We start from the raw sequence: 26,154 nt of genomic DNA on the forward strand, positions 1-26,154 counted from the left end.
GTTGAGAGCAGAATGAAAATGCTTAATCTTATAATCAGACACAGTGAAAGAAGCATACAACATTCTCATCATACAAGAACAAGTAAGTCAATTACAACAGAAAATACTGTAATCAAGTATATCTCAGTGAAGAACAGATAATCAGACTTCTATAACACAAGTCACACATCTGAATATGATGAATCTAGATCTGAATGTCATTGCTAAAGCACTGAATCCTCTGAAAAAGAGATTCTCTGAGTGAAAACCTTGATATTATGAGTATTGAGCTTGCTTTAACTGCAGATGTCAAAATCATGATGCAAAAGATTGCACTCAGCATGTACAGTCAAGAGAAGTAAGAGAGTCAAAAAACTAGCAGAATCAGTGAGCTTGAAGACACTTGCTGATATTCTATGAAAAGTCTTCAAAGTGAAAGAGATGCTCACATTAGATGATTCTCTGAATTCTGCAAATACAAAGAGAAAGCAGACTTCTAACTGAGATGTGAGTGAGAAAGTGAATACTTATCTCAATATCTTGAGACCTGAAATGTTAATGTATAAGAGGCACTTGAATAAGAATTGAGAGATGACTGTAAAAGTGTTAACAGATATAGAAGCTTTGATATAATATATTGATAATTATATGATCTGAAGATTGAAAGAGGTCTGCTGAGTGAAGAATCTCTGATGTATAAGATTATCTGATAACTGATATTTAATATCATCTGTAAAAGTAAGAGTTCTCTTGCACTTTGAAGAATGATCTTGCTATATTTGAGCGTGAGAGCTGCAGAACATGAAATACAATCTTATTCTCAGACTTGATTGATTTCAAAGATTCAATTTGCAGATTCAATGATGTACATGTTATATGTGATTGACTGATAGAAAGAAAATGATTCATACAATTCTATCAACTGATATGAGAAGGACATTTCACATCTCTGATATAGAAGGATTAAATCTGCTTATACATCAACAAGCAAAGAGAATGATTTGCAAGACCTCATTTAAAAGCATTCTGTATATCATACAGGATCTGAAAGTGGAGAAAATCAAGATAAAAGATATGCAGAAGAACAAGTGTATGAAGAAGCTTCTGAAGAAGTATGAAAAGATCTTCTGAACAGATCTTTCACTGAAATTACTGCTGAAATGAGGATTTGTACATGAGATTGACACAGGGGACACAAAATCAGTCAATCAGAATGTGTACCTCCTGTCACAAATGCACCTTAAAGAACAGAAGTGTCAGATCACAGATCTTCTAGAATGTAATCTCATACAATTCTCATCAAGTGTGTGAGGCTTTCCAGTTCTATTTGTGAAAAAGGCAGGTGAAGAGTGATAAATGTGTATTGATTATTAAGCACTCAACAAGCTTACAATCAAGAATGAATATTCACTGTCATGAATTCAACAACAGTTGAATACAGTCAGAAATGCCTGATATCTATTGAAGATTGATCTTCTCTCAGAATACTGACAGATCTGTGTAGATGAACTATCAGTTTCATGAATCACATTTAATATATAATGAGAGAAGTTTGAATTTCTAGCAATGTCATTCAGTCTGACAAATATATCTGTCATCTTTCAAATAATAATGAATACAATTCTTTATAAACAGAATGAAATCTTATATCTTGTATATCTCAATAACATTCTAGTCTTTTCAAACTCATATAATGAACATCTAAAGCATCTTGATGAAGTGCTTATAACTCTGACAGAGTATAAGCTCTACATCAAATCAATCAAGTGTGTGTTTGAAATGAAAGAGTTGAAGTTTATGAGACATGTAGTGAGTGATGACTGTATGCACCTCATTCTGAAGAAATTAAATGTCATAGTGAATTGACTGCAGCTGAGAAATGTACATCATATACAACAGTTTCTTGAGTTGATCTCATACTACTGCAGATTCATCAAGAATTTCACATAAATATCTGCATCACTCTCAGATCTCTTAAGAGAAACAGATGCAAATCTGTGAAAGAAGAAGTTTCATTCAATCATCTGAAATACCACATGTGAAGAGACTTTTCTCACACTGAGAGAATGTGTAATAACATTCTCAGTACTTATTCAATCAGATTGGAATAAACCTTTCTACATTGAGATGAATGCATTTGAATGAGCTATCAAAGACACTCTTCTACAGATGAGCAAGAATAGCAAGCTGCATCTAGTGATGTACAATGATAGAAAACTATCAGATGCTGAGCTCAATTACTCAGTGTATGAAAAGAAATTACTAGTAATCAAGCACACACTGATATTATAAAATAGATATATTAACAACAGGCATACAATAACAGTGATCACAGATTATGAAAGTCTCATCTATCTATAATTAATAACAAAATCTTTCAAACACTTAGCATGTTGAATCTCGGAGTTCCAAGCATATAATCTTCATATTAAATACTGAAAGAAATCAGACACAGTGATATCTGATGCAATCAGTTACAGACTCAATTTCATGAGTGAGAGTTCTGTGAATCAGGTACAAGAGATGTTCATATTAAACACACTGAGAGAATGCAAGAAATCAGAATGAGTGAACATTATAATCTCTTACTTAGAGAATGATAAGATATTGAATAATAAGCATCTTACAAGAGTAGTAGAAGAGATGCTTCTGAACTTCAAGCTGAGAAAATTGAGAAAGAAAAATGATGTTATGCTTTACTATAATCTAGAATACACAGAAGCTCTCTATCTAGAATCTTCATTTCAATGTGACTTAGTGACTCACATGCACAAAGAATTCAGCCACTTAGAAAGCTCTGAACTCATAAGTATACTTGAATCAAGAGCATACTGGCCAAGCATGACTGAGAACATTCAGATGTACACTCACAAGTGCCTGAATTGCTAGGTCATGAAAGAATCTAAGAAAGAATTAGAATGTGAGAAAGTGCAATATCAGATAAAGTATACAATACAACTGTTTAAACAATGAGAGATGAATCTCATAGACATATTACTGTGAACATCAAATGAAAATTGATAAATAATCACTGCTATTGATTATACTACTGACTGGTCAGTTATGAAAGCAGTTTCAGAGACAACAGAGAAGATGATGATGAAGTTTCTATATAATAAGATCTATGTCAACTATGAAATACCGCGCGAGATTCTAACTGATAACAGTGTGAATCTCATAGAAGAAGTGATGAGGCATTTCATGAGTCAGTTACAGACAAGATATTGTAGAACAATGCTATATCATCTGCAGATAAACAGAAAGATGAAATGCTTGAATGAAATCTTAAGCAACATGCTGACAAAATATCTAGTGAGCAAGCCTATGAGATTATGAGATGAATATCTCGGGCAGGTGCTATTAGTCACACAGATTTGACAGCATACAGTCTTCAAGTGTTCATCATTCTATCTGTTGTATGGATTGCATCCGCGCATCTCAGAGAATGCTTCAGAAAAGGTGAGAGAGAGAACAGCAGTTGCAGATGCAGCAGAAACAGCAGTTGTGAACATAACAGTCACAGACACAGAATCAAGATTGAAAGAGATCAGTCACACACATGCAAAAGCTAATGAGTTACTCCTGAACTAAGTAATTCAATTGAAAAGAATATAAGACTCACTTGTTAAGAAATTGAGTCTCAAGATAAGAATATAAGTTCTCATATATAATGAGAGTTCTGAGAAGTTTCAATCTAGGTGATTTAAACCATATAAAATACTCAAATCACATTCTCTGAGAATGTACATATTGAAAGAACCAGAGAGACAGGTCTTACACAACTTAATCAATGATTCATGACTTATGAAAGCAAAGATGTAAGACCTGAGTGAATTATAGTCATTCACAGCACTATTGTCAGTGTTGAAAAAGAAGAGACTTACAATTGAAAAGTCTCACAAAGTAAGAGAAATCATAGACACTTATAAATCAGATGATCTCACTTATTCTGATCTTTTCACAATTATAAGAAAAGAATGAGAAGAAATGAAGAAATCAGACAAACATCATACTCTGATAAGTGATAAGACTGTAGCTGATTGTATGATAACATGCTGCAGACAGCAGATACAATATGATAAAGAGCAGTCTCAAAGTAGCAGACTTGCATATGAGTCAGATCACAGAAGAAAAAGAAATTCAGAGTTGAATTCAACTGTTTACATCAGTTCAATCACAGAGATCACAGAGAATGAACTATCTGAAACATTCATGAACATATGAAATCAAGTCATCTCAACTTCTGAGAATGCTCAGAGATCAGATGAGATTAGTTTCAATGAATTATTCACTGTAGTAATCTGAGCAGGTGAAGAGAGACAGTATAATATATAAGATAGAATTATAAAAGATGAAAGCTGCTGAACCTAGTTACTGAACACTGTATTATATAGAGATTGTGTAAAAGTAGTGACTAGCAGATAAAGAAAAAGTGTAAGAAAAGAAATAATGAATTGATCATTAACTGTAAGAGTCAGCTGTAAAAGACAAATGTTATCATACACATCTCATTCATTTTCATACATCACACATTAATCTATTTTCAACATCATATCACTCAAAAAACATCAAAAACAAAGAAAATCTCAAAACTCAAGATTCATAAGAAATTTAAGAGCTGTAAGTCACTCTCACAATAACACTGTATATATCTCTGATTTCTCTATCACTCTGTGTACAACATTAATGTCATTTATCACAAGATTGACTGAAATGCCAATATAGAAATGTGTACATGTATGTATAGAGAAATTGAAGAAGAGTGCAGAACCTGCAGAATCAGAAGCCAGGACAGAGAAAGTGAAGACAGAAGAAACAGAAGAAGAAGGCACAGAACTGAATAAATGATGAGAGTCACTTGAAACTGAACACTTACAATCTGATGTATGTATAACCTTCTCTGCAGAGGAGAAAGAGAAAGCAATAGAAGAAGTTTAAGAGCAGAAGAGAATAGTCTTAATAATATTGTCATCTTCAATCAGAATGGTCTCTGACACTGAAGTAACTAAGAATCATTGTTAGTATACAAAAATCATAAAATCAGAGATGAGAATAGTTACTGAATGAACACTCACTGACCTTAGAGTTATACATATAATTACAACATGCACAAGACTTCTCAGAAAGAGAGAGAGAGATATGAGAGAATGCAGAAAGCAGAATACAGTGTACAAATAGCTCATTCTTATAATGACATCTCAGACAAGGCATACAAGCCTCATATCTATGAGTGTAAAAGAGTATGACATTCATGTTTCTATTTCTGAAAACATGAATATTCTTTGCCTGCATCATGAAGTCAGATGACAAATACTAGAGAATAGACTGATATGAGTTAATCATTTCAAAGATATTCATCAGAGCAGATATACTTATAATATTGAATTTAATAGTTATGAAAAGTTTCTTAATATCTGTGAATATTATAACTTCATGCATAGTAAAACTTATAATAATTTTCTCTAAGAAGAGAAAAATCAGTGTTAGAAAGAAAAGATGAAAAGAAAAAGACTTACAATCTCAATACTGTTGAGAAGAGAGATGATTCTCTAGTATAAATGAATAATTCTCTTATCATGAATATTTAAAATGAATGTAATAATCAGTATTCACAACTGAGCTTCAGATAGTTATATTATACACTGTCTTTATATAATAAATTATTCTGAGAGTTAGTAAGAAGAATGAGAGTATATACACTGAGAGAGATGATTTATTAAGTCTACACAATATCTTCTTAAAACAGGGAGAGCTGATAATGAAAGCAGAGACAGTAAAACCAGAAGTAGCAGAAGTGAGAGTCATGAGAACAGAGGTAGTGAAAGAGGAACCAGACACAGAAGCAGATATAGAAGATTGAGAGAGAGTAGCAGAGAAAGAAACAGAGAGAGCAGAGAGAGACATGAGAGACCTGACCACACATGACATAAGCAATTTCTTCATTATCATGTTCTCTAAGTTCTTGATCAATGATTCAACACTGGGTTCACTATCATCAGTGAATGCGGATCTGTCAATGTGTGAAGATTCTACACAAATAAAAACAACATATCAGCATCTGCATTCATGCAAAATCATGCCAGAAAACACAATCAGAAACCCGCTGAGAAGGAAATGATTAAGAGCATATGAGAAGGTAGAGAAGATGTACTATTCATAGTAGTATGTTCTGGCGATTGTTAGAAGATAAACAAGTCCTGATCATGTTTCACAATGTGTTACACTTACTGCTAATGAACTGCCTGGTATGAATACTACAAGAATGCTTGTTATGAAAACAGAGAGTCATTGTCAGAAACACATACAATATAATAGATGAACAGATGAAAAGAGTTGAACAGAAGAAGAGGTAGAAATCTTGAATGAGATGATAATATTCAATGATGACAATGATGAAGATGATAATTGAAGAATAAGAAAAGTTAGTGAATGAGTAATGTAATATAGTGAAAGTTTCTTTGTGAGAGTGTATACAGAATACTAGTCAAATTAGAGATAGATCACATAATCATGAGATGCTAGCGACAAGCTAATCCGCATGAAGCTAGAGTGTACAATATAATTATATGAGTATGACTGAATCTGATAAGAGAGAATGTGGTTCAGAAGAACATACAATCATTGAATAATAACACAGTCACTTTCAAACTACTAGTGTATAAATGTAAAGAAGGCTCTAGCGGCCACTAATTAATTTAGCGTATGAGATTCATTATATAAGAAGCCGGCGTACGCCTGTAATCGTACGCTGGCTTAAGCAATCTTTGAATCACAATAATCAATATCATTTTAATTAAAAAAAAAATGTAAAATATAAAAAATAATAAAAAAACAAAAAACAAAACAATAAGAAAAAATCACAAGAAAAAAAAAAAAAAAAAAAAAGAGAAAGAAAAAAAGAAGAGAAAGAAAAAAAGAGATAGAAAGAGAAAGAAAAATAAAAAAAAAAGAAAAGAAAAAGAAAAAAATAAAAAATAAAAATAAAAAAAATCAAGATCACAGAGCTGCAGTACTTTTAAAATACTTACTTCTCAGAGTCTTTACAATATTTATTACTAACTGTGTATCTCTTACAGTGAGAGTAACACAGCTGTGATGAGTTATTGTCTTAATATTATCTAATAAATAATCAGTATATATCTATATAAATGTGAATAATTAGAAAACATACACTTAAAAAGTATGATCAGAGTGAACTCTGCTGTCACTTGAATAATATCAAGAGCAGAATACTGAAATTAATGATTCTTCTCATCAATTTCACAGATAAGATATATGAAGATAATCTTGAAGAATATAAGATTCTCTGACTTCTGATAGAAATGAATCTTATCAAGAGACTCTATTTTCATCATATCAGAGACTGAGTATTATTAAAAAGCATTACTTTAATACATATACACTTACTGCAGTGATTCACTCTCTGTATATATGATCAAGAATTGCAGCTTTCTCATGCTGCACAGCTGTCTCTGAGATGCTGTCACTGATTTGCAACTCACACAGTCTCTCAGTTCAGTACACACTGTGCATATATAGCTCTGTATGCTGAGACTGTGTTGATCATTATAGTCTGATGTGATACTTGCTTTTCATGAGTCATGTTTCATTTAATTGAGAGAAGAAGGGGACACAACTGCTGTTTTATTTGAAGAGAAATGAATAATTAAATCTGTAGAAGATAATTTGATTTCTTCTATATTTGAAATTTGATTAGTCTATACTCTTCAATTTAAGAGTTTCTGAGAGTGTTTTAATAGTTTTCATACCAGCTTGAAATTAGTGATTGATTGAAGAAGAGAAAAGAAAGAAGAAAGAAATGAGAATAACTTATCTTTATAATATGAAAACAGAGAATTGCTGCAATCATTTATTCTAGTAATAAAGATCTGTTTTCTACATGTATCTCTGATACAGATTATATAATAACTGCATACAAAGAATATTAACAGTGCATGTATTAAATGAAGATAATGTTATTATACAACACTGTAGCTGTTTCTGTACATCACTGAAAGCTGTTAATATTTTCTTTGAGTCTCTTTATATTTGATAAGTCAGTAATATATTTCAATGCACTTTCTCTTTCATCATCATTATCATCATTATTATTATCATTATCATCATCATCACTATTATTATTATCATTATTATTATCATTATTATCATCATCATCATCATTATTATTATTATTATTATTATTATATCATTTCTGACTGCTTCTCCTGCCTTCACTCTCTTTCAATACTCACTGAAATTAATCATGTTATTTCTCTTCAAATATTCTGCAGTCCTGCAGACCATCAAGGCGTGTGAGTACTGTCACAGATTGAAGAGAGAGAAGAAGAAGACATTCAAGTAAGAGAAGACAGATCACAAGACATGTTATAATGCCTTGAAGAGACTCTATAAGAAAGTAGAATGATAATGATTTTAAGTAACACTTCTGATAGATTTAGACTGAACTAAGTATAGAAATAATACAGATGACATCATCTGTGAGAGATTGAAGAAGAAGATAGTGAAGAGTCTTATACAGTAGCAGTGAAACCAGAAGAAGTTCTGAGAATGATTTGAGACTAAGATGAAGAGAGAGAGAGAGAAGAAGAGTATTACTGTAAATAAGCAGTGATAGAAGAAGATTAAGAGAGTGTTAAAGCAGAAGATAAAGAAGTCAAAACTGATAAGTTTTTTATTTATTAAGAGATAATAATTTTTGATAATACTTCTATTCTCTAATTGATTAGCAGAAGCTGACAGAGAAGAAGAAGATTGAGGTCTTGTTCAGATCTTGAATGCACTTCATGATTCAGAATATTGAAGAGACAGCTCTGCTCTCTGAGTATATCAATCTGCTTACTGCTGAGATGAAACCTGAGACAGCAGATCAGAAAATGCAGGATTTTGAGATACAGATTGATCTGACTGAGAGAAAGCAGTGAGAACTCTTCTCTGAGAAGGCAGCAGAGAGAGATTTTAAGATGATTATTATCTCAGATAAGAAGAAGAAGAAGAAGAAGAAGAATGAGAAATGAATTGTGAAGAATGATAAGAAGAATGAGAAAGAGAAGAAAGATAATAAGTAGAAAAAGTTTTTTTCTTTTTATATTAGTTAGTTATAAGTTCATAATTATTAATAATTGAAATTAATTTTAAGTTTTTAAAAATTATTGTACAAGTTGTAATCAAGTCAGAAACAATATATATATATATATATATATTTAACTGTCATGATTCACAAATCACTATAATGTATAAGTATCAACATTTTTTCAACATTAATATTCACAATATTAATATATTTTTAATAATATTATCTGATAATGTAATTTAGTAACACTCTCTTTTATAATATTAATATATTTCAAGAAATATGACAGAGATTAATCAAGATTGTTTATTTACTTTTATACATCAATAATATTCAATCTGAGTTAGTACTAAAATTATAACTAAGCTAAGAAACAAGATTATTTTCTCTTATATTAATTCTTCTTACACACATCAGTGATTAGTTATTAAAAATAAATTATTATCTTTCTCAAATTATTATCATGTCTTCTGAATTCATTTCTTTCACTTCTTTTACTTCTATTAAAGATTCACAAACTCTTCAAGAAATCACTGTGAATTATAAAGTCTATGTTATTTACAATTCAATATAGAATACTCTCTTTCAATTATAATGAATAATTACTTCATTCTTCATATCTGATTCCAGGTCATGAAATTTATTAAAAACTTAACACAAATATTAAGATGAACTATGAAATAATTATCAACAGATTGTATTACAGATTACTGAAGAGTCATCTCTCTGCTGCAATCACTGCAACTTTATTCAGAAACATTTATCATAAACTGATTATAACTCTGAAGAAATTTCTCAACATCTGAAGTCATCAGAATGCAGATAATAAAAGAAAAATAATCAGAAAATTACTACTGAGCTGATAAGTTACTCTATCAGATAATAATTTTTGATAATACTAACTTTCTAATTTAAAGAAAATTATGTGAAAATAACTCTGTATCAGTACTCTGATTTCACAGCTCTTATCTGATAACTTCTGTGAATAATTACTTTGTATGTATATATCTCTGAATCTTTCTCTTCAATTAATTGAAAACTCTGAATTCTGAACACTTCTTCAAATGCTTAATTTAAATCTTCATATTTCACATCAATTCTGTCTTCAGTTCAATCTCAAGACACACTACAAAGTTAATATATAATATCTAGAATCAGAGTTGAAGAATCATTGAAGAGTGTCTCTCATAGTAAATACATGAACTAGTACAAACAATCTTACAGTAATAAGAGTTATATGTTATTACATTGATGAGAACTGAACTTATCAAGAGACATTAATTAGATTTGAATTATTAATCAGTAGTTATATAGAGAATTATATAGCAGAGATATTAATAACTGTGATTAAAAATAACTATTGAGATATTAGTCTCAGTCTTCTTACAATTTTAACTGATAATACTGTGAATAACTATACTATGATGAAGAGCTTGAAGTAAAAATTGACTTTGCATTTCTGAAATGATAAATAAGATCATATTCTCTGCATTGCTCATGTGATTCAACTTATGATATAAACACTGATAAAGAATCTTAATATCAAGATGAAGAATAATGAGATGACTGATTCTTGAGATGAGAATGAGATGAAAGTGATTACTCAAGTAACTTTTGCATTTACTTTGTAAAAGATAATATTTTTTAATAACACTTTTTAATATTGCTTTTTAATAACACTTTTTGATAACACTACTATTAATTTTGAATAGATTGACTAATAATTTAAATATTATAGATTTGAAACATTGCTAATACAATTTGTATCTCTTCTAAATAATAACAATAATTTCATGATATTCAATAAATAAATAAATCAGTCACATCACTGAATATGATACAGAATATTAAAACATGATGAAGTTCAATATATAAGATAACTGTTCAGACTCTTCAATTGTATCAGATAATTGATCATTAAGTGCAACACTCTGATCAGAAAAAGATTCAGATATTGAAACTTTCTGATATGAAGTGAACTCAGTTGAAATATGTGATTGATTTACTGTTTCAGTTTTATAAGATAATAAAGACAGTCTTAATCACTCATACATCAATGCTGCAGTCAGTCTGATAAGTGTATAACAGTTTATTTACTTATCTTGAGAAGCAGTTAAATCACTCAAAAAGAAATTCAGTCTGAGATAATACTATAGTGCAGGCTATTGTTACTGTAAGGAATAAACTAGCATATTATTACAGCAAAACAGAACAATCTTTTACAGAGTACTATACTATAGCAGCTCTACTAGATCTCTCTCATCAAGTTAATATCTACACTTCTTAAGATTGAACAGAGAAGAAATAAGACTTATATATCAAATTAGTCTGAGACTACTACAATGTCAACTATCAGAGATTTGAACAAGCAGATGTTCAAGATATGAAGACAGTAAAATACAATTCTCTAGTAAGTAACAATCTTTGATAACACTTCATATCACATAGAACTATAATACTAACTTTGAAACAGAACTTACATACATTGATTGCAACTGAAAATCAGACAAAACTACATGCTTGTAAAACTGAATTTAATTACTATCTTCAAGATAATCTGATGAATTTACATGTCAAATCAATTCTAGAGTTATGAAAAATTGTTGAGAGTACATATTTAACTGTTACACTGATAATATATGATATTCTGACAATTTCATTGACAGAGGTGAGAATGAAGTGAAAGTTCAACTCAAGTTAAGATATTTATCACTATCACTAAGAACAATTATAAGAAGAAATAATCAAGAAACTCATGATTGTAAAATATGAAATTATCAGACAGTTTAATACCTCTGATCACAGTATATCAGAGAAGTGTAGTTTTCATAAGAAAGTGAAGAATAAACTTATACAAGAATGTATTTAGTTGTTTCATGAGTATTATCAATAATCATTATCAAATTCTGATTATATAAGCAATCACTGAATGAATTGAATGAGACTGATTTTAATCTTCAGTCTCAGTCTCATTCTGATTTTGAAAGAATGATCATCTTTCACAGTTTATTCTGAAAAATTACTCTCATTTCACTGTTCTTGAATTAAATCTGGTCATTTTTCACATCATTTCTCTCAGAAATGATTCATTTTCAGATTTTTTTGAGGCTTGGTCCTGGTGGGACTCACGTCAAGAAATGTATGAGATCAGATCAAATGAGACTAAATGTGAAATTCATGGTCCCAGCGGCCAGTCTATACAGGTCTATGTGAAGAAGAATCTGAAAAATGACTTTATTCAATCTTTACAGGTCTTCACAGAAGCCTCTGTGATGTTTGTAAAGAAGAAGAATAAAGATCTTAGATTATATATAGACTACTATGATCTGAACTTCAAGATAATAAAGAGCTGCTATTCTCTATCTCTGATTGAGAATGTGATTAACTATCTTACAGAAGCTGTCATATTCACATAACTGAATGTAATTAATATATATACACAGCTGTTAATATAGTCTGAGAATAAATGAAAGACTGCTTTTAGAACTGCACTGAGATTATTTAAATATCTAGTGATGTCTTTTAATCTGATTAATATTCTCACAGTATTTCAGTCTTTCATTAATAAAATACTTCATATATATCTGAATATCTTTGTAATAATATATCTGAATAATGTGATAATATACTTTACAAAGAAGAAAGAACACACTGAGCATGTGTGAAGTGTGTTAAAGATCTTAGATAAGACAGAACTGTATATTTAACTTATAAAGTACAACTTCAGTATCTGTCAGATTAATTTTCTAGAATATGTAATTATCACAGATGATATTCAGATGAAATTTTCACAGATTAAGACTATTCTATTATAACTGAAGTTAACTAGTATTCATGAGATTCAGATCTTTCTGAGTTTTATGAATTTCTATAGATAATTTATCTTTGCATTCATGAGAATCTTCTTAACTCTTACAGACATACTGAAGAATGAAAATAAAAAGAAGTCATCTTATAAATAGAGAATGAAAAGATTATTAAGAAGAAAGAACTGTAAGAACTTTCTTATTTCAGAAGCTTACAGAGTCTTTGTAAGATTGAAACAGATATTTATAGATACAGTGATACTATTTCACTTTAATCTCTTACTCTTAATCAGATTAAAGATAGATGTCTTCTTCTTTACAATTTCAGAAATAGTCTCATAACTATAGTTAAATGAGAACTAAGTTACAGTGATCTTTTTCTTATAAAAGATATAACTTACAGAGATTAACTATAACATTTATAATCAGAAGCTTCTTATAATAGTGAAATTCTTTCATCACTGATATCACTACTTTGAGAGTCTCATGATAGTGATTACTGTTAGAATTGATCATGACAGCTTATAACAGTTTACTTCAATCAAGAAACTCTTACAGTAGTAGATTCACTGAGCTCAGAGACTGAGTGAGTTCTGATTCAAGATAGAATATATTAAGAGAACTAAGAACTTAGCAGATGAATTCTCTTACAGATCAGACTATGTTAAGAAGATTAGAGTAACAGATATAGAGAAGCTAGAGAAGACAGAAAAGCTTCACAGAATACTCAGACTGAGTGTTATAAAGAGATTAACTGAAGAGTCTCTCAATTCTCTATAAGAGAAGAGAGAGAAGAGAGAGAAGAAGCCTGTATAATTACTCTCTACAACACTGAGAGTCAACACTCTGAGAATTTCTGTGAGAATTCTTGAAGAGAATATCTATAATCTGAAGAGTTTACAGACTTTGAGAAGTACTGTAGAAGATCTAATGTAAGAAGAAACAGAGTATAAGTCTTTATAAAATCTTCTATTCAGATTGTCTGAACTGTAACTGAAGAATGAATATACTCAGTATATTTAGAAACTACTCATAATAGAGATTAATTCTGCAGAAATAAAGAATTGAAGAGACTTAAATAATCTCTTATAAAGAGAGAGCTGAATTTATATATCTGTAAATGAGTTTCTATATATAGAACTTATTAAAAGATATCATGACTCTTCTCTAGTAGATCATTTTACAGATACTAGAACTCATAAGTTACTTATAAGAAAATACTTCTAACTGAAGATATAAGAACTTATGAAGAAGATAGTGAATTCTTATACTATTTATCAGAATTCATGAATAGTGTGATTCAGATTATATAAAGAACTTACTTCTCTACTCATTCTGCAGAAACCTTGAAAACAGCTAGAAATAAATACTTTTATAAGTCTCTCTGAAAGTAAGAACATATATAATGTCTGCTTTGACAGTGTGCTGATGATAGTGAATCACTTCATTAAGATAACACACTTTATATTCATCTGTAAGAACTTGAAGTCAAAGAATTTAACTTATATCTTCATCTATGATATGATCTGATTGCATGAATTATCTGTAAATATTATCTCAGATAGAGAATCAATCTTCACAGAAGAGTTCTGATCTAATCTAATAACTATACTAAAGATCTTACAAGATCTAAGCACAGCTTTTTATTAACAGACAGATGATCAGATAGAATATCTGATAAGTATATTAAAACAGTATCTGCAGTGCTTTGTTAATTACAATCAGAATGACTGAGTGTATTGATTATTACTTACAGAGTTTATATATAATAACTCAAAGTATATCAGTATAGATAAAACTCTCTTTGAGATATTCACTGAGACTCATTTGCAGATAATCTTGATAAACTTGTAAGAGTATACTATAGACTGTGATGATGCTTATGAACAGACTGAGAGAATTCAGAAGATCTGAAAGAAAGTCTGTAAATTCTTGAAAAAGACTCAAGAGTATTAGAAGAGATACTATGACTTCAAGTATATTATAAAGAGTTTTAAGAAAGATGATAGAGTCTGACTAAGTCTAGAAAATATCATTATATGAAGAAAGTTAGCTCACAGTTCTATAGATTGAAACTGTTATTTAAATTACAGATATATAATATTTTTCATATCTCTTTACTTTATAAATATAAGAAATTCTTAGAAGAGAACTCTGTACCTCATCACTCTATTTATAAAGTACTAGAGAGTGAAAGAGAATATCAGATCAAAGAGATTATTAACTCAGAGAAGTAAGATTATAAGCTCTGATTCAAAGTTCAGTGATAAGAGTATTCTGATAAGATGAATAAGTTCACTTAAAAATTATTCAGATAGATAAGATATCTGTAGAAGCTAAGACATGACTTTTATACTGTGAATTCTAATAAGTCAGAATAACACAGTCTTCACTAAGAATCTGATTATAATAAAGATATTAATACTGTCATTTATAAGTTCTAGTCTATAAAATAATGAGTTTCTACTGAGATGAACAGTCTGTGATGTATGTAAGAAAAGAAGAAATCATAGTCTTATTAAAGTTAAAAAATAAGAAAATAAAAACAGAGTTATAAACATAATTTAAAGACTAATAAAGAAAAAATAAAAAAAATTCAAATCTACACTCTTAATATCTGTAACACTCAACTCTTTCACAACTATTAATTTCTCTCTTTAAAGAAGCAGAGAGCATTATACCTACAGTACAGACAATTATTACATTTAATATGAAGACTGTCAGAAATGCACAGACTTCAGAAGAGTCAGATATCAGAGTATATATAGTTACAGCAGAGTCTTGAGAGCTGACTGTCTATGTGTGTAATCAGATACTTCTTACAAAGCTGTATCTGCTCTCTCAGTTATGCTGAAGTATTCAGCTCAGAAATAATTGAGATATAGAGAGAGAGCTCATCTACTCAGATCAACTTCTGTCATGAATTCATGACATTTGCATTGCCTTAATTACCTGAATTTTGCAGATACTCAGAGACTTATCTCTCATTGACAATGAAATTGTGGAAATACACCGCACTGTGAGAATCATTAGTAGAAAACCTAGACATATTTACATATATCTGATCAGAGATTGTGCAGACAGAGAGAGAGTGATCATAGACCTGCAGAGTTGCAGAAGACACTGACAACACTGAGAGCTTTATAAGAACTATTAGCTAGAATCTGTAAGGAATTACTTATAAGAAGACTTACAATAAAGAAGAAAACTGTGCTGCTTGAAGTCAGAGACTGATCTGAAGAAGACATGAAATTAACTGCTGATCTGAAGATTGAGTGCAGTGATAAGACTGAGAGAGATAAAGACTAGACTGACCGTGTGACCGTGTCTGGGACCAGGACCAGATTTTTTGATAGTCTCATTATCAATTCGACTGATCCCATTACATGGTTTTAGCATTAGATAGTAGTTTCATACTGTCTCAGTGAGACTTACTGTCTACTCTTATCACATTTTTCAAATGAAATCATGATTTTCACTTCTCAATTTAAATTATTTTTATTGCTTTAAATGACTTTAAATCTCATTTGAGTGTTATCAAAAAGTGTTACTTTTTAAAAAATTAAAAATAGTCTAAAAAAAACCTTAAAATGTCTAAAAATAGTAACTTTATGCCAAGAATAGAACTAAATAAGATCAAATAAGATCACTTTCTCATTTTTTTCAAGTCATGGTTCCATTTTAAGATCTGATATATAGTCACTTTACCTGTTTTTTTGATAGCCAGTCTCAGCGGGATTCACGCCAAGAAATGTATGAGACCAGACCAAATGAAACTAAACGTGAAATTCATGATTCCAGCGGCTAGACTGACCGGCGGGACCATGAATTTCACATTTGATCTCATTTAATCTGGTTTCATACATTTCTTGACATGAGTCTCACCAGAACCAAGCCTCAAAAAAATCTGAAAATGAATCATTTCTGAGAGAAATGGTGTGAAAAATGACCAGATTTAATTCAAGAACAGTGAAATAAGAGTAATTTCTCAGAATAAACTGTGAAAGATGATCATTCTTTCAAAATCAGAATGAGACTGAGACTGAAGATTAAAATCAGTCTCATTTGATTTATTCAGTGATTGCTTATATAATCAGAATTTGATAATAATTATTAATAACACTCATGAAACAACTAAATACATTCTTGTACAAGTTTATTCTTCACTTTCTCATGAAAACTACACTTCTCTGATATACTGTGATCAGAGGTATTAAACTGTCTGATAATTCTATGTTTTACAATCATGAGTTTCTTGATTATTTCTCCTTATAATTGTTCTCAGTGATAGTAATAAATATCTCAACTTGAGTTGAACTTTCATTTCATTCTCATCTCTGTTAATGAAATTATCAGAATATCACATATTATCAGTGTAACAGTCAAATATGTACTCTCAACAATTTTTCATAACTCTAGAATTGATTTGATGTGTAAATTTGTCAGATCATCTTAAAGATAGTAATTAAATTCAGTTTTACTAGTATGTAGTTTTGCCTGATTTTCAGTTGCAATCAATGTATACAAGTTCTGTTTCAAAGTTAGTATTATAGTTCTATGAGATATAGATTATTATCAAAGATTATTATTTACTAGAGAATTGTATTTCACTGTCTTCATATCTTGAACATCTGCTTATTCAAATCTCTGATAGTTGGCATTATAGTAGTCTCAGACTAATTTGACATATGAGTCTTGTTTATTCTCTGTTCAATCTTAAGAAGTGTAGATATTAACTTGATAAAAGAGATCTAGTAGAGCTGCTATAGTATAATACTCTGTAAAAGATTGTTCAGTTTTACTGTAATAATATACTAGTTTATCTCTTACAGTAATAATAGCCTGCACTATAGCATCATTTCAGACTGATTTTTTTTTTAAGTGCTTCAACTGCTTCTTAAGATAAGTAAATAAACTGTTATACACTCATCAGACTGACTGCAGCATTAGTGTACAAGTGATTGAGACTGTCTTTGTTATCTTATAAAACTGAAACAGTAAATCAATCACATATTTCAACTGAGTTCACTTCATATCAGAAAGTTTCAATATCTGAATCTTTTTCTAATCAGAGTGTTGCACTCAATGATCAATCATCTGATACAATTGAAGAGTCTGAATAGTTATTTTATATATTGAACTTCACTGTGTTCTAATATTCTGTATCATATTCAGTGATGTGACTGATTTGTTTGTTTATTAAATATCATGGAATTATTATTGTTATTTAGAGAAGATACAAATCATATTAGCAATGTTTCAAATCTGTGATATTTAAATTATTAGTCAATCTATTCAAAATTAACAGTAGTGTTATCAAAAAGTATTATCAAAAAACAATATTAAAAAGTGTTATTAAAAAATATTATCTTTTGCAAAGTGAATGTAAAAGTTACTTGAGTAATTACTTTCATCTCATTCTTATTTCAAGAACTAGTCATCTCATTATTCTTTATCTTGATACTAAGATTCTTTATCAGTATTTGTATCACAAGTTGAATCACATGAGCAATGCAGAGAATATGACCTTATTTATTATTTTAGAAATGCAAAGCCAATTTTTGCTTCAAGCTGTTCATCATAGTATAGTTATTTACAGCATTGTCAGTTATAATTGTAAGAAGACTGAGACTAATATCTCAATAGTCATTTTTAATCACAGTTATTAATATCTCTATCATATAATTCTCAGTATGACTACTGATCAATGATTTAAATTCAATTAATATCTCTTGATAAGTTCAGTTCTTATCAATGTAATAACATGTAACTCTTATAAATGTAAGATTGTTTGTACTAGTTTATACATTCACTGTGAGAGACACTCTTCAATGATTCTTCAACTCTGATTCTAGATATTGTATATTGACTTTGTAGTGTATTTCAAGATTGAACTGAAGACAGAATTGATGTGAAATATAAAGATTTGAATTAAGCATTTGAAGAAGTGTTCAGAATTCAGGGTTTTCAATTGATTGAAGAGAAAGATTCAGAGATATATATATACAAAGTAATTATTCATGAAAGTTATCAGATAAGAGTTATGAAATCAGAGTACTGATATATGATTGTTTTCACATAATTTTCTTCAAATTAGAAAGTTAGTATTATTAAAAATTATTATCTGATAGAGTAACTTATCAGCTCAGTAGTAATTTTCTGATTATTTTTTTTTTATTATCTACATTCTGATGACTTCAGATGTTGAGAAATTTCTTCAGAGCTATGATCAGTTCATGATGAATGTTTCTGAATGAAGTTACAGTGATTGTAGTAGAGAGATAACTCTTCAGTAATCTGCAATGCAATCTGTTAATAATTATTTCATAGTTCATCTCAGTGTTTATGTTAAGTTTTTCATAAATTTCATGACCTGAAATCAGATATGAAGAATGAAGTAATTATTTATCATGATTGAAAGAGAGCATTCTGTATTGAATTGTAAATAATATAGACTTTGTAATTCACAGTGATTTCTTAAAGAATTTATGAATCTTCAATAAAAGTAAAAGAAGTGAAAGAAGTGAATTCAGAAGATATAATGATAATTTAAGAAAGATAATAATTTATTTTCAATAACTGATCACTGATGTGTGTAAGAAGAATTAATATAGAAGAAAATAATCTTCTTTCTTAGCTTAGTTATAATTTTAGTACTAACTCAGATTGAATATAATTGATGTATAAAAGTAAATAAACAATCTTGATTAATCTCTGTCATATTTCTTGAAATATATTAATATTATGAAAGAGAGTGTTATCAAATTGCATTATCAGATGATATTATTAAAAATATATTAATATTATAAATATCAATGTTGAAAAAATATTGATACTTATACATTATAGTGACATGATAGTTGAATATATATATATATATTATTCCTGATATTGATAATTGATTACAACTTGTACAATAATTTTTGAAAACTCAAAATTAATTTCAATTATTAACTAATAGTTATGAACTTATAACTAACTAATATAAAAAGAAAAAAACTTTTTCTACTCATTATCTTTCTTCTCTTTCTCATTCTTCTCATCATTCTTTATAATTCACTTCTTATTCTTATTCTCCTTCTTCTTCTTCTTATCTGAGATAATAATCATCTCAAAATCTCTCTCTGCTGCCTTCTCAGAGAAGAGTTTCTGCTGCTCTCTCTTAGCCAGGTCAATCTGTGCCTCAAAATCCTGCATTTTCTGATCTGCTGTCTCAGGTTCCACCTCAGCAGTAAGCAGATTAGCATGCTCAGAGAGCAGAGCTGTCTTCTCAATATTCTGAATCATGAAGTGCATTCAAGACCTGAACAAGGTCTTAATTTCCTTCTCTGTCAGCTCCTGCTAATCAATTAGAGAATAGAAGTGTTATTAAAAATTGTTATCTCTCAATAAAAAACTTATCAGTTTTAACTTCTTTGTCTTCTGCTTCAATATCTTCTTAATCTTCTTCTGCTGCTACTTATTTACAGTAACACTCTTCTTCTTTCTCTCTCTCTTTATCTTGATCTCAAATCATTCTCAGAACTTCTTCTGATTTCATCACTGCTGCATGAGGCTCTTCACTGTCTTCTTTTTCAATCTCTCACAGATGATGTCATTCACATTATTTCTATACTTAGTTCAGTCTAAATCTATCAGAAGTGTTACTTAAAATTGTTATCATTCTGCTCTCTTATGAAGCCTCTTCAAGGCATTATAACATGCCTTATGATCTATCTTCTCATGCTTGAACATCTTTTTCTCCTCTCTCTTCAATCTGTGATGATGCTCACGTGCCTTGATGATCCGCAGAACTGCAGAATATTTGAAGAGAAATGACATGATTGATTTTGATGAGTATTGAGAGAGAAGATGAAGACAGGCAATGATATGATAATAATAATAATGATGATGATAATGATAATAGTGATGATGATGATGATAATGATGATGATAATAATGATGATGAAAGAAGAAGTGCATCAGAATATATTATTAACTTACTAAATATAAAGAGACAAAGAAACTATTAACAGCTTTCAGAGATATATAAAAATGACTACAGTGTTGCATAGCAACATTATCTTCATTCAATGCATGCACTATTGATATTCTTTGTATGCATTTATCATATAAGAAATACATGCAGAAAACAGATCTTTATTGCTAGAAAGAATGATTACAGTGATTCTCTGTTTTCATATTATAAAGATAAGTTATTCTCATTTCTTTCTTCTCTCTTTTCTCTTCTTCTTCAACTCATGACTAAGTTCAAGCTGGTATGAAAACTATTAAAACACTTATAGAAACTCTCAAATTGAAGAGTATAGACTAATTAAATTTTAAATACAGATGAATTAAATTAAATTAATAATACTAATTATTCATCTCTCTCTCAATAAAACAACAGTTGTGTCTTCCCCTTCCCTCTCCTCTCAAATGAAACATGGCTCGCGAAAAGCGAGTATCATGCCAGACTATAATGATCAACACAGCCTCAGCACACAGAGCTGCATATGTACAGTACATGCTGAACTGAGAGACTGCATGAGTTGCAAACTGATGATAGCATCTCAGAGAGAGCTGTGCAGTGTGAGAAAGCTGCAACTCTCAGCTACATGTATAGAGAGTGAATTGCTGCAGTAAGTGCATATACATTGCATGAAAGTAACACTTTTTGATAATACTCAGTCTCTGATATTATGAAAATAGAGTCTCTTCATGAGATTCATTTTTATCAGAAGTCAGAGAATCTTATATTTCTCAAGATTATCTTCACATGTCTTGTTCATGAAATCAATGAGAGAAATCATTGATTTCAGTGTTCTGCTCTTGATATCATTCAAGTGACAGCAGAGTTCATCCTGATCACACTTTTTAAGTATATATTTTCTAATTATTCACATTTATACAGATATATACTGATTATTTATTAGATGATATTAAGACAATGACTCATCACAGTCATGTTACTCTCACTGTGAGAAATACACAGTTAATAATGAATATTGTGAAGACTTTGAGAAGTGACTATTTTGAGAATGCTGCAGCTCTGTAATCTTAATTTTTTTTTATTTTTATTTTTTATTTTTTTATTTTTATTTTTATTTTTTTTTTTATTGTGATTTTTTCTTGTGTTTATTTTGTTTTTTGTTTTTTATTTTTTTTTATATTTTATATTTTTTTCATAATTAAAATTATATGAATTATAGTCTGTGTTCAGAAAAGTAATGATATTTGATAACACTCTCTATTGAATTTTCAACAAATGAGCACTATGTTATGATATTATGTAAGTGAGAAATGATTTTATAGTCTCATTTAATGCCATTCTCAATAATGAAATCAGAATGAAAATGTGACTAAGAATTCAAATATATTCTTTATCTGAGACTAGATTTTTATTTGAAAAGTGAATCTGAGATCTTTAATATTTGAAATAATGTGATTTGAGATCAATGTGATGAACACAAATCATGACCAGAAGTAATGCTTTTAGACAATGTGACAACTGTAAAGTTTGATCCTGGTCTCAGACACGGTCACACGGTCAGTCTACCAGCGGCCAGTCTAATAAAGACACTGTTATGAGCAGTGACATCTCTGCTTCATCAGTCAGTAAAAAGTAATCAGAGAAGTTACAGAGACACTCATAAGAAGCTCAGTAACAATCAGACATTATTTGTAAAAATATTGAAATTGAAAAATTTTTATTCTTGAGAAGTTCTTGAATCAATATACAGATATTGTCAGAAACACTCTCTCTTTATTATCTGAATAAAAATACTTTGTGAATAAATGAAAATACTCACAGTTTGTGAGAATGAAAGCTGTTACAGAAAAAGAAAAAAGAAGATGAAGTTTCACAGACAGATCTGAGATATTTATACTACTCTAGAGAGGTTTGCTTACACTATGAGTGATTTCATAAAACAGTCAGATCACTCTAGTAAATAAAGAGTGATTATAAATCACAGATCTGAATCTTTCTATATAACTATAAAGAGTGATTGCAGACTGTGAATATCTTGATTCTATAATTCTACAGAGTTGATGAAAGAATGGAAAATTCCTCACAATTCTACAGTGTTAAAGAATAATGATTCATGAGAATGAATGAAAGATTAACTTATAAATGCTTCTCTTTAATAAGAGTGATCTCACAGAGAGTGATTCATTTGTAAGATAAATCTATGCAATAATCGTATAAAAATCTTATAAAAATAATTGAGAGTCAATCAGAATTCTTCTGTATGAAAGATATGAGATGAATCTGTGTGATAGTTGAAGAAGAATCTGTAAATCACAAAGAATCTCACAGAATAAGAAACTGAGTGACAGACTCTTTTCTCTTCACAGTAATAAGAGATTTTTCCTCACTAAGGTTTTTTATAGATATGAAGAGTTTTTAGTGAGTATCACTACAGTGCTGAGCTGATTCTATGAAGTCACTCAGTGAAAGACTTCACAGACAAAGCCTTAGAGAGAGAAGAGTATGTAAGAAATCTCACTTCTCACAGATTCTTTATCTCTATTTCTATCTCTCATGTAATTAATAGAGTTAGCAGCTCTTAACTACACACAACTCTATAGACTGAAGTTCATGAATACTATTCATAACTCAGCTTGAATACTATTATACATTTAATCTCTATATTTTATCATTCTACCGCGAATACTTCTAGTAGTTAACAGTACATATCACGCCAAGCTGCAAACACCCGAATAACCGCCTGCGACTACTTATTCTTACACTAGACTTTTCAAACTTATATAATGAATATCTGAAGCATCTCAATGAAGTGCTTACAACTCTGACAGAGTATAAGCTCTATATCAAATCAATAAAGTATGTATTTGAAATAGAAGAGTTAAAGATCATAGAATATGTAATAAGTGATAACTGTATACATCTTATCTCAGAGAAATTGAATGTCATAGTGAATTAACTGTGACTGAGAAATATATATTATATACAATAGTTTCTTGAGTTGATCTCATATTACTGCAGATTTATCAAGAATTTCATATAAATATCTGCATCACTCTTAGATCTATTAAGAGAAACAGATACAAATCTGTGAAAGAAGAAGTTTCATTCAATTATCTGAAATACTGTGTGTGAAGAGACTTTTCTCATACTGAGAAAACATGTAATAACATTCTCAGTGCTTATTTAATCAGATTGTAATAAATCTTTCTATATTAAGATAGATATATTTAAATGAGCTATCAGAGATACTCTTCTACAGATAAGTAAGAACAGTAAGCTGCACTCAGTAGTATATAATGATAGAAAACTATCAGATGCTGAGCTCAATTACTCAGTATATGAAAAGAAATTGCTAGTAATTAAACACACACTGATGTTGTGAAATAGATATATTAATAACAGATATACAACAACAGTGATTACAGATTATAAAAGTCTCATCTATCTATAATTAATAATAAAATCTTTCAAACACTTAGTATATTGAATCTCAGAGTTTCAAGTGTACAATTTTCATATTAAATACTGAAAGAGATTGAATACTGTGATATCTGATACAATCAGTCACAGACTCAATTTCATAAGTGAGAGTTCTGTGAATCAGATATAAGAAAAGTTTGTATTAAATATGCTGAGAGAGTGTAAGAAATCAGAATGAGTGAACATAATAATCTCTTACTTAAAGAATGACAAGATATCAGATAACAAGTGTCTTACAGAAGTAGTAGAAGAAATACTTCTGAACTTTCAGCTGAGAAAATTGAAAAATAATGTTATACTTTACTGTGATCTAGAATATGCAGAAGCTCTCTATCTAGAATATTCATTTAAATACAACTTGATGACTTGCATATACAAGGAATTCAGTCACTTAGAAAGCTCTGAACTCATGAGTATACTTGAATCAAGAGTATACTGACTAAGCATGACTGAGAACATTCAGATATACACTCACAAGTGTCTGAATTACCAGATCATGAAAGAATCTAAGAAAGGATTAAAATATGAGAAAGTGCAATATCAGATGAAGTGTATAATACAATTATTTAAACAATGAGAGATAAACCTCATAGACATATTACTGTGAATGTTAAATGAAAATTGATGAATAATCACTGCTATTGATTACACTACTAACTGGCCAGTCACAAAAGCAGTTTCAGAGACAACAGAGAAGATGATAGTGAAGTTTTCACATAATGAGATCTATATCAACTATGAAATGCTGCACAAGATTCTGACTGATAATAGTGTGAACCTTGTAGAAGAAGTAATGAGGCATTTCATGAGCCAGTTACAGACAAGATATCATAGAACAACATTATATCATCTACAGATAAACAGGAAGATGAAACACTTGAATAAAATCTTGAACAACATGCTAACAAAATATCTAGTGAGCAAGCCTATGAGACTATGAGATGAATATCTCAGGCAGGCACTATTGATCACATGAATTCAACAACATGCAGTCTTTAAGCATTCATCATTCTAGCTGTTGTATGAATTGCATTCACACATCTCAGAGAATGCTTTGAAAAAGATGAGAAAGAGAACAGCAGTTGTGAATGCAACAGTTACAGACACAGAATCAAGATTAAAAGAGATCAGCCACACACATGTAAAAGCTAACAAGTTACTCCTGAACTGAGCAATTCAATCAAAAAGAATATGAGACTCACTAGTTAAGGAATTGAGTCTCAAGATGAGAATATGAGTTCTTATATATAATGAGAATTCTGAGAAGTTCCAGTCTAGGTGATTTGAGTTATATAAAATACTCAAATCACATCTTCTGAGAACATATACATTGAAAGAATCAGAGGAACAGATCTTATACAACTTAATAAATAATTCACAACTTGTGAAAGCAAAGATACAAGATTCAAGTGAATTATAATTATTCACAGCACTATTATCAGCATTGAAAAAGAAGAAGCTTATAATTGAAAAGTTTCATAAAGTAAGAGAAATCATAGACACTTATAAATCAGATGATCTCACTTATTTCAATCTTTTCACAATTATAAGAAAAGAATGAGAAGAAATGAAGAAATCAGATAAACATCATACTTCAATAAGTGATGAGACTATAGCTGATTATATAATAACACACTACAGACAGTGAATATAACACAGTAAAGAGCAGTCTCAAAGCAGCAGACTTGCATAGAAGTCAGATTACAGAAGAAAAAGAAATTCAGAGTTAAATTCAACTGTTTACATCAGTTCAATTGCAGAAACAACAGAGGATGAAGCATTGAAAACATTCACAGACACATGAGATCAAGTCATCTCAATCTCTG

General features: G+C 29.8%; 1 protein-coding gene across 1 annotated transcript; it reads right to left on the reverse strand.

Annotated features, from left to right (window-relative positions):
* Positions 1-19,932: 19,932 nt before the first annotated feature.
* On the reverse strand, positions 19,933-20,163 carry BDCG_17397 (uncharacterized protein; the record flags this gene model as incomplete). The annotated part of the gene is made up of 1 exon (XM_045426528.1): positions 19,933-20,163. One exon carries the CDS (start codon positions 20,161-20,163, stop codon positions 19,933-19,935), a length of 231 nt encoding a protein of 76 aa, XP_045281864.1.
* Between the last annotated feature and the right edge of the window lie 5,991 nt (positions 20,164-26,154).

The sequence above is a fragment of the Blastomyces dermatitidis genome (genome assembly GCF_000003525.1).
Source record: "Blastomyces dermatitidis ER-3 genomic scaffold supercont1.7, whole genome shotgun sequence".
NCBI lineage: Eukaryota > Fungi > Ascomycota > Eurotiomycetes > Onygenales > Ajellomycetaceae > Blastomyces > Blastomyces dermatitidis.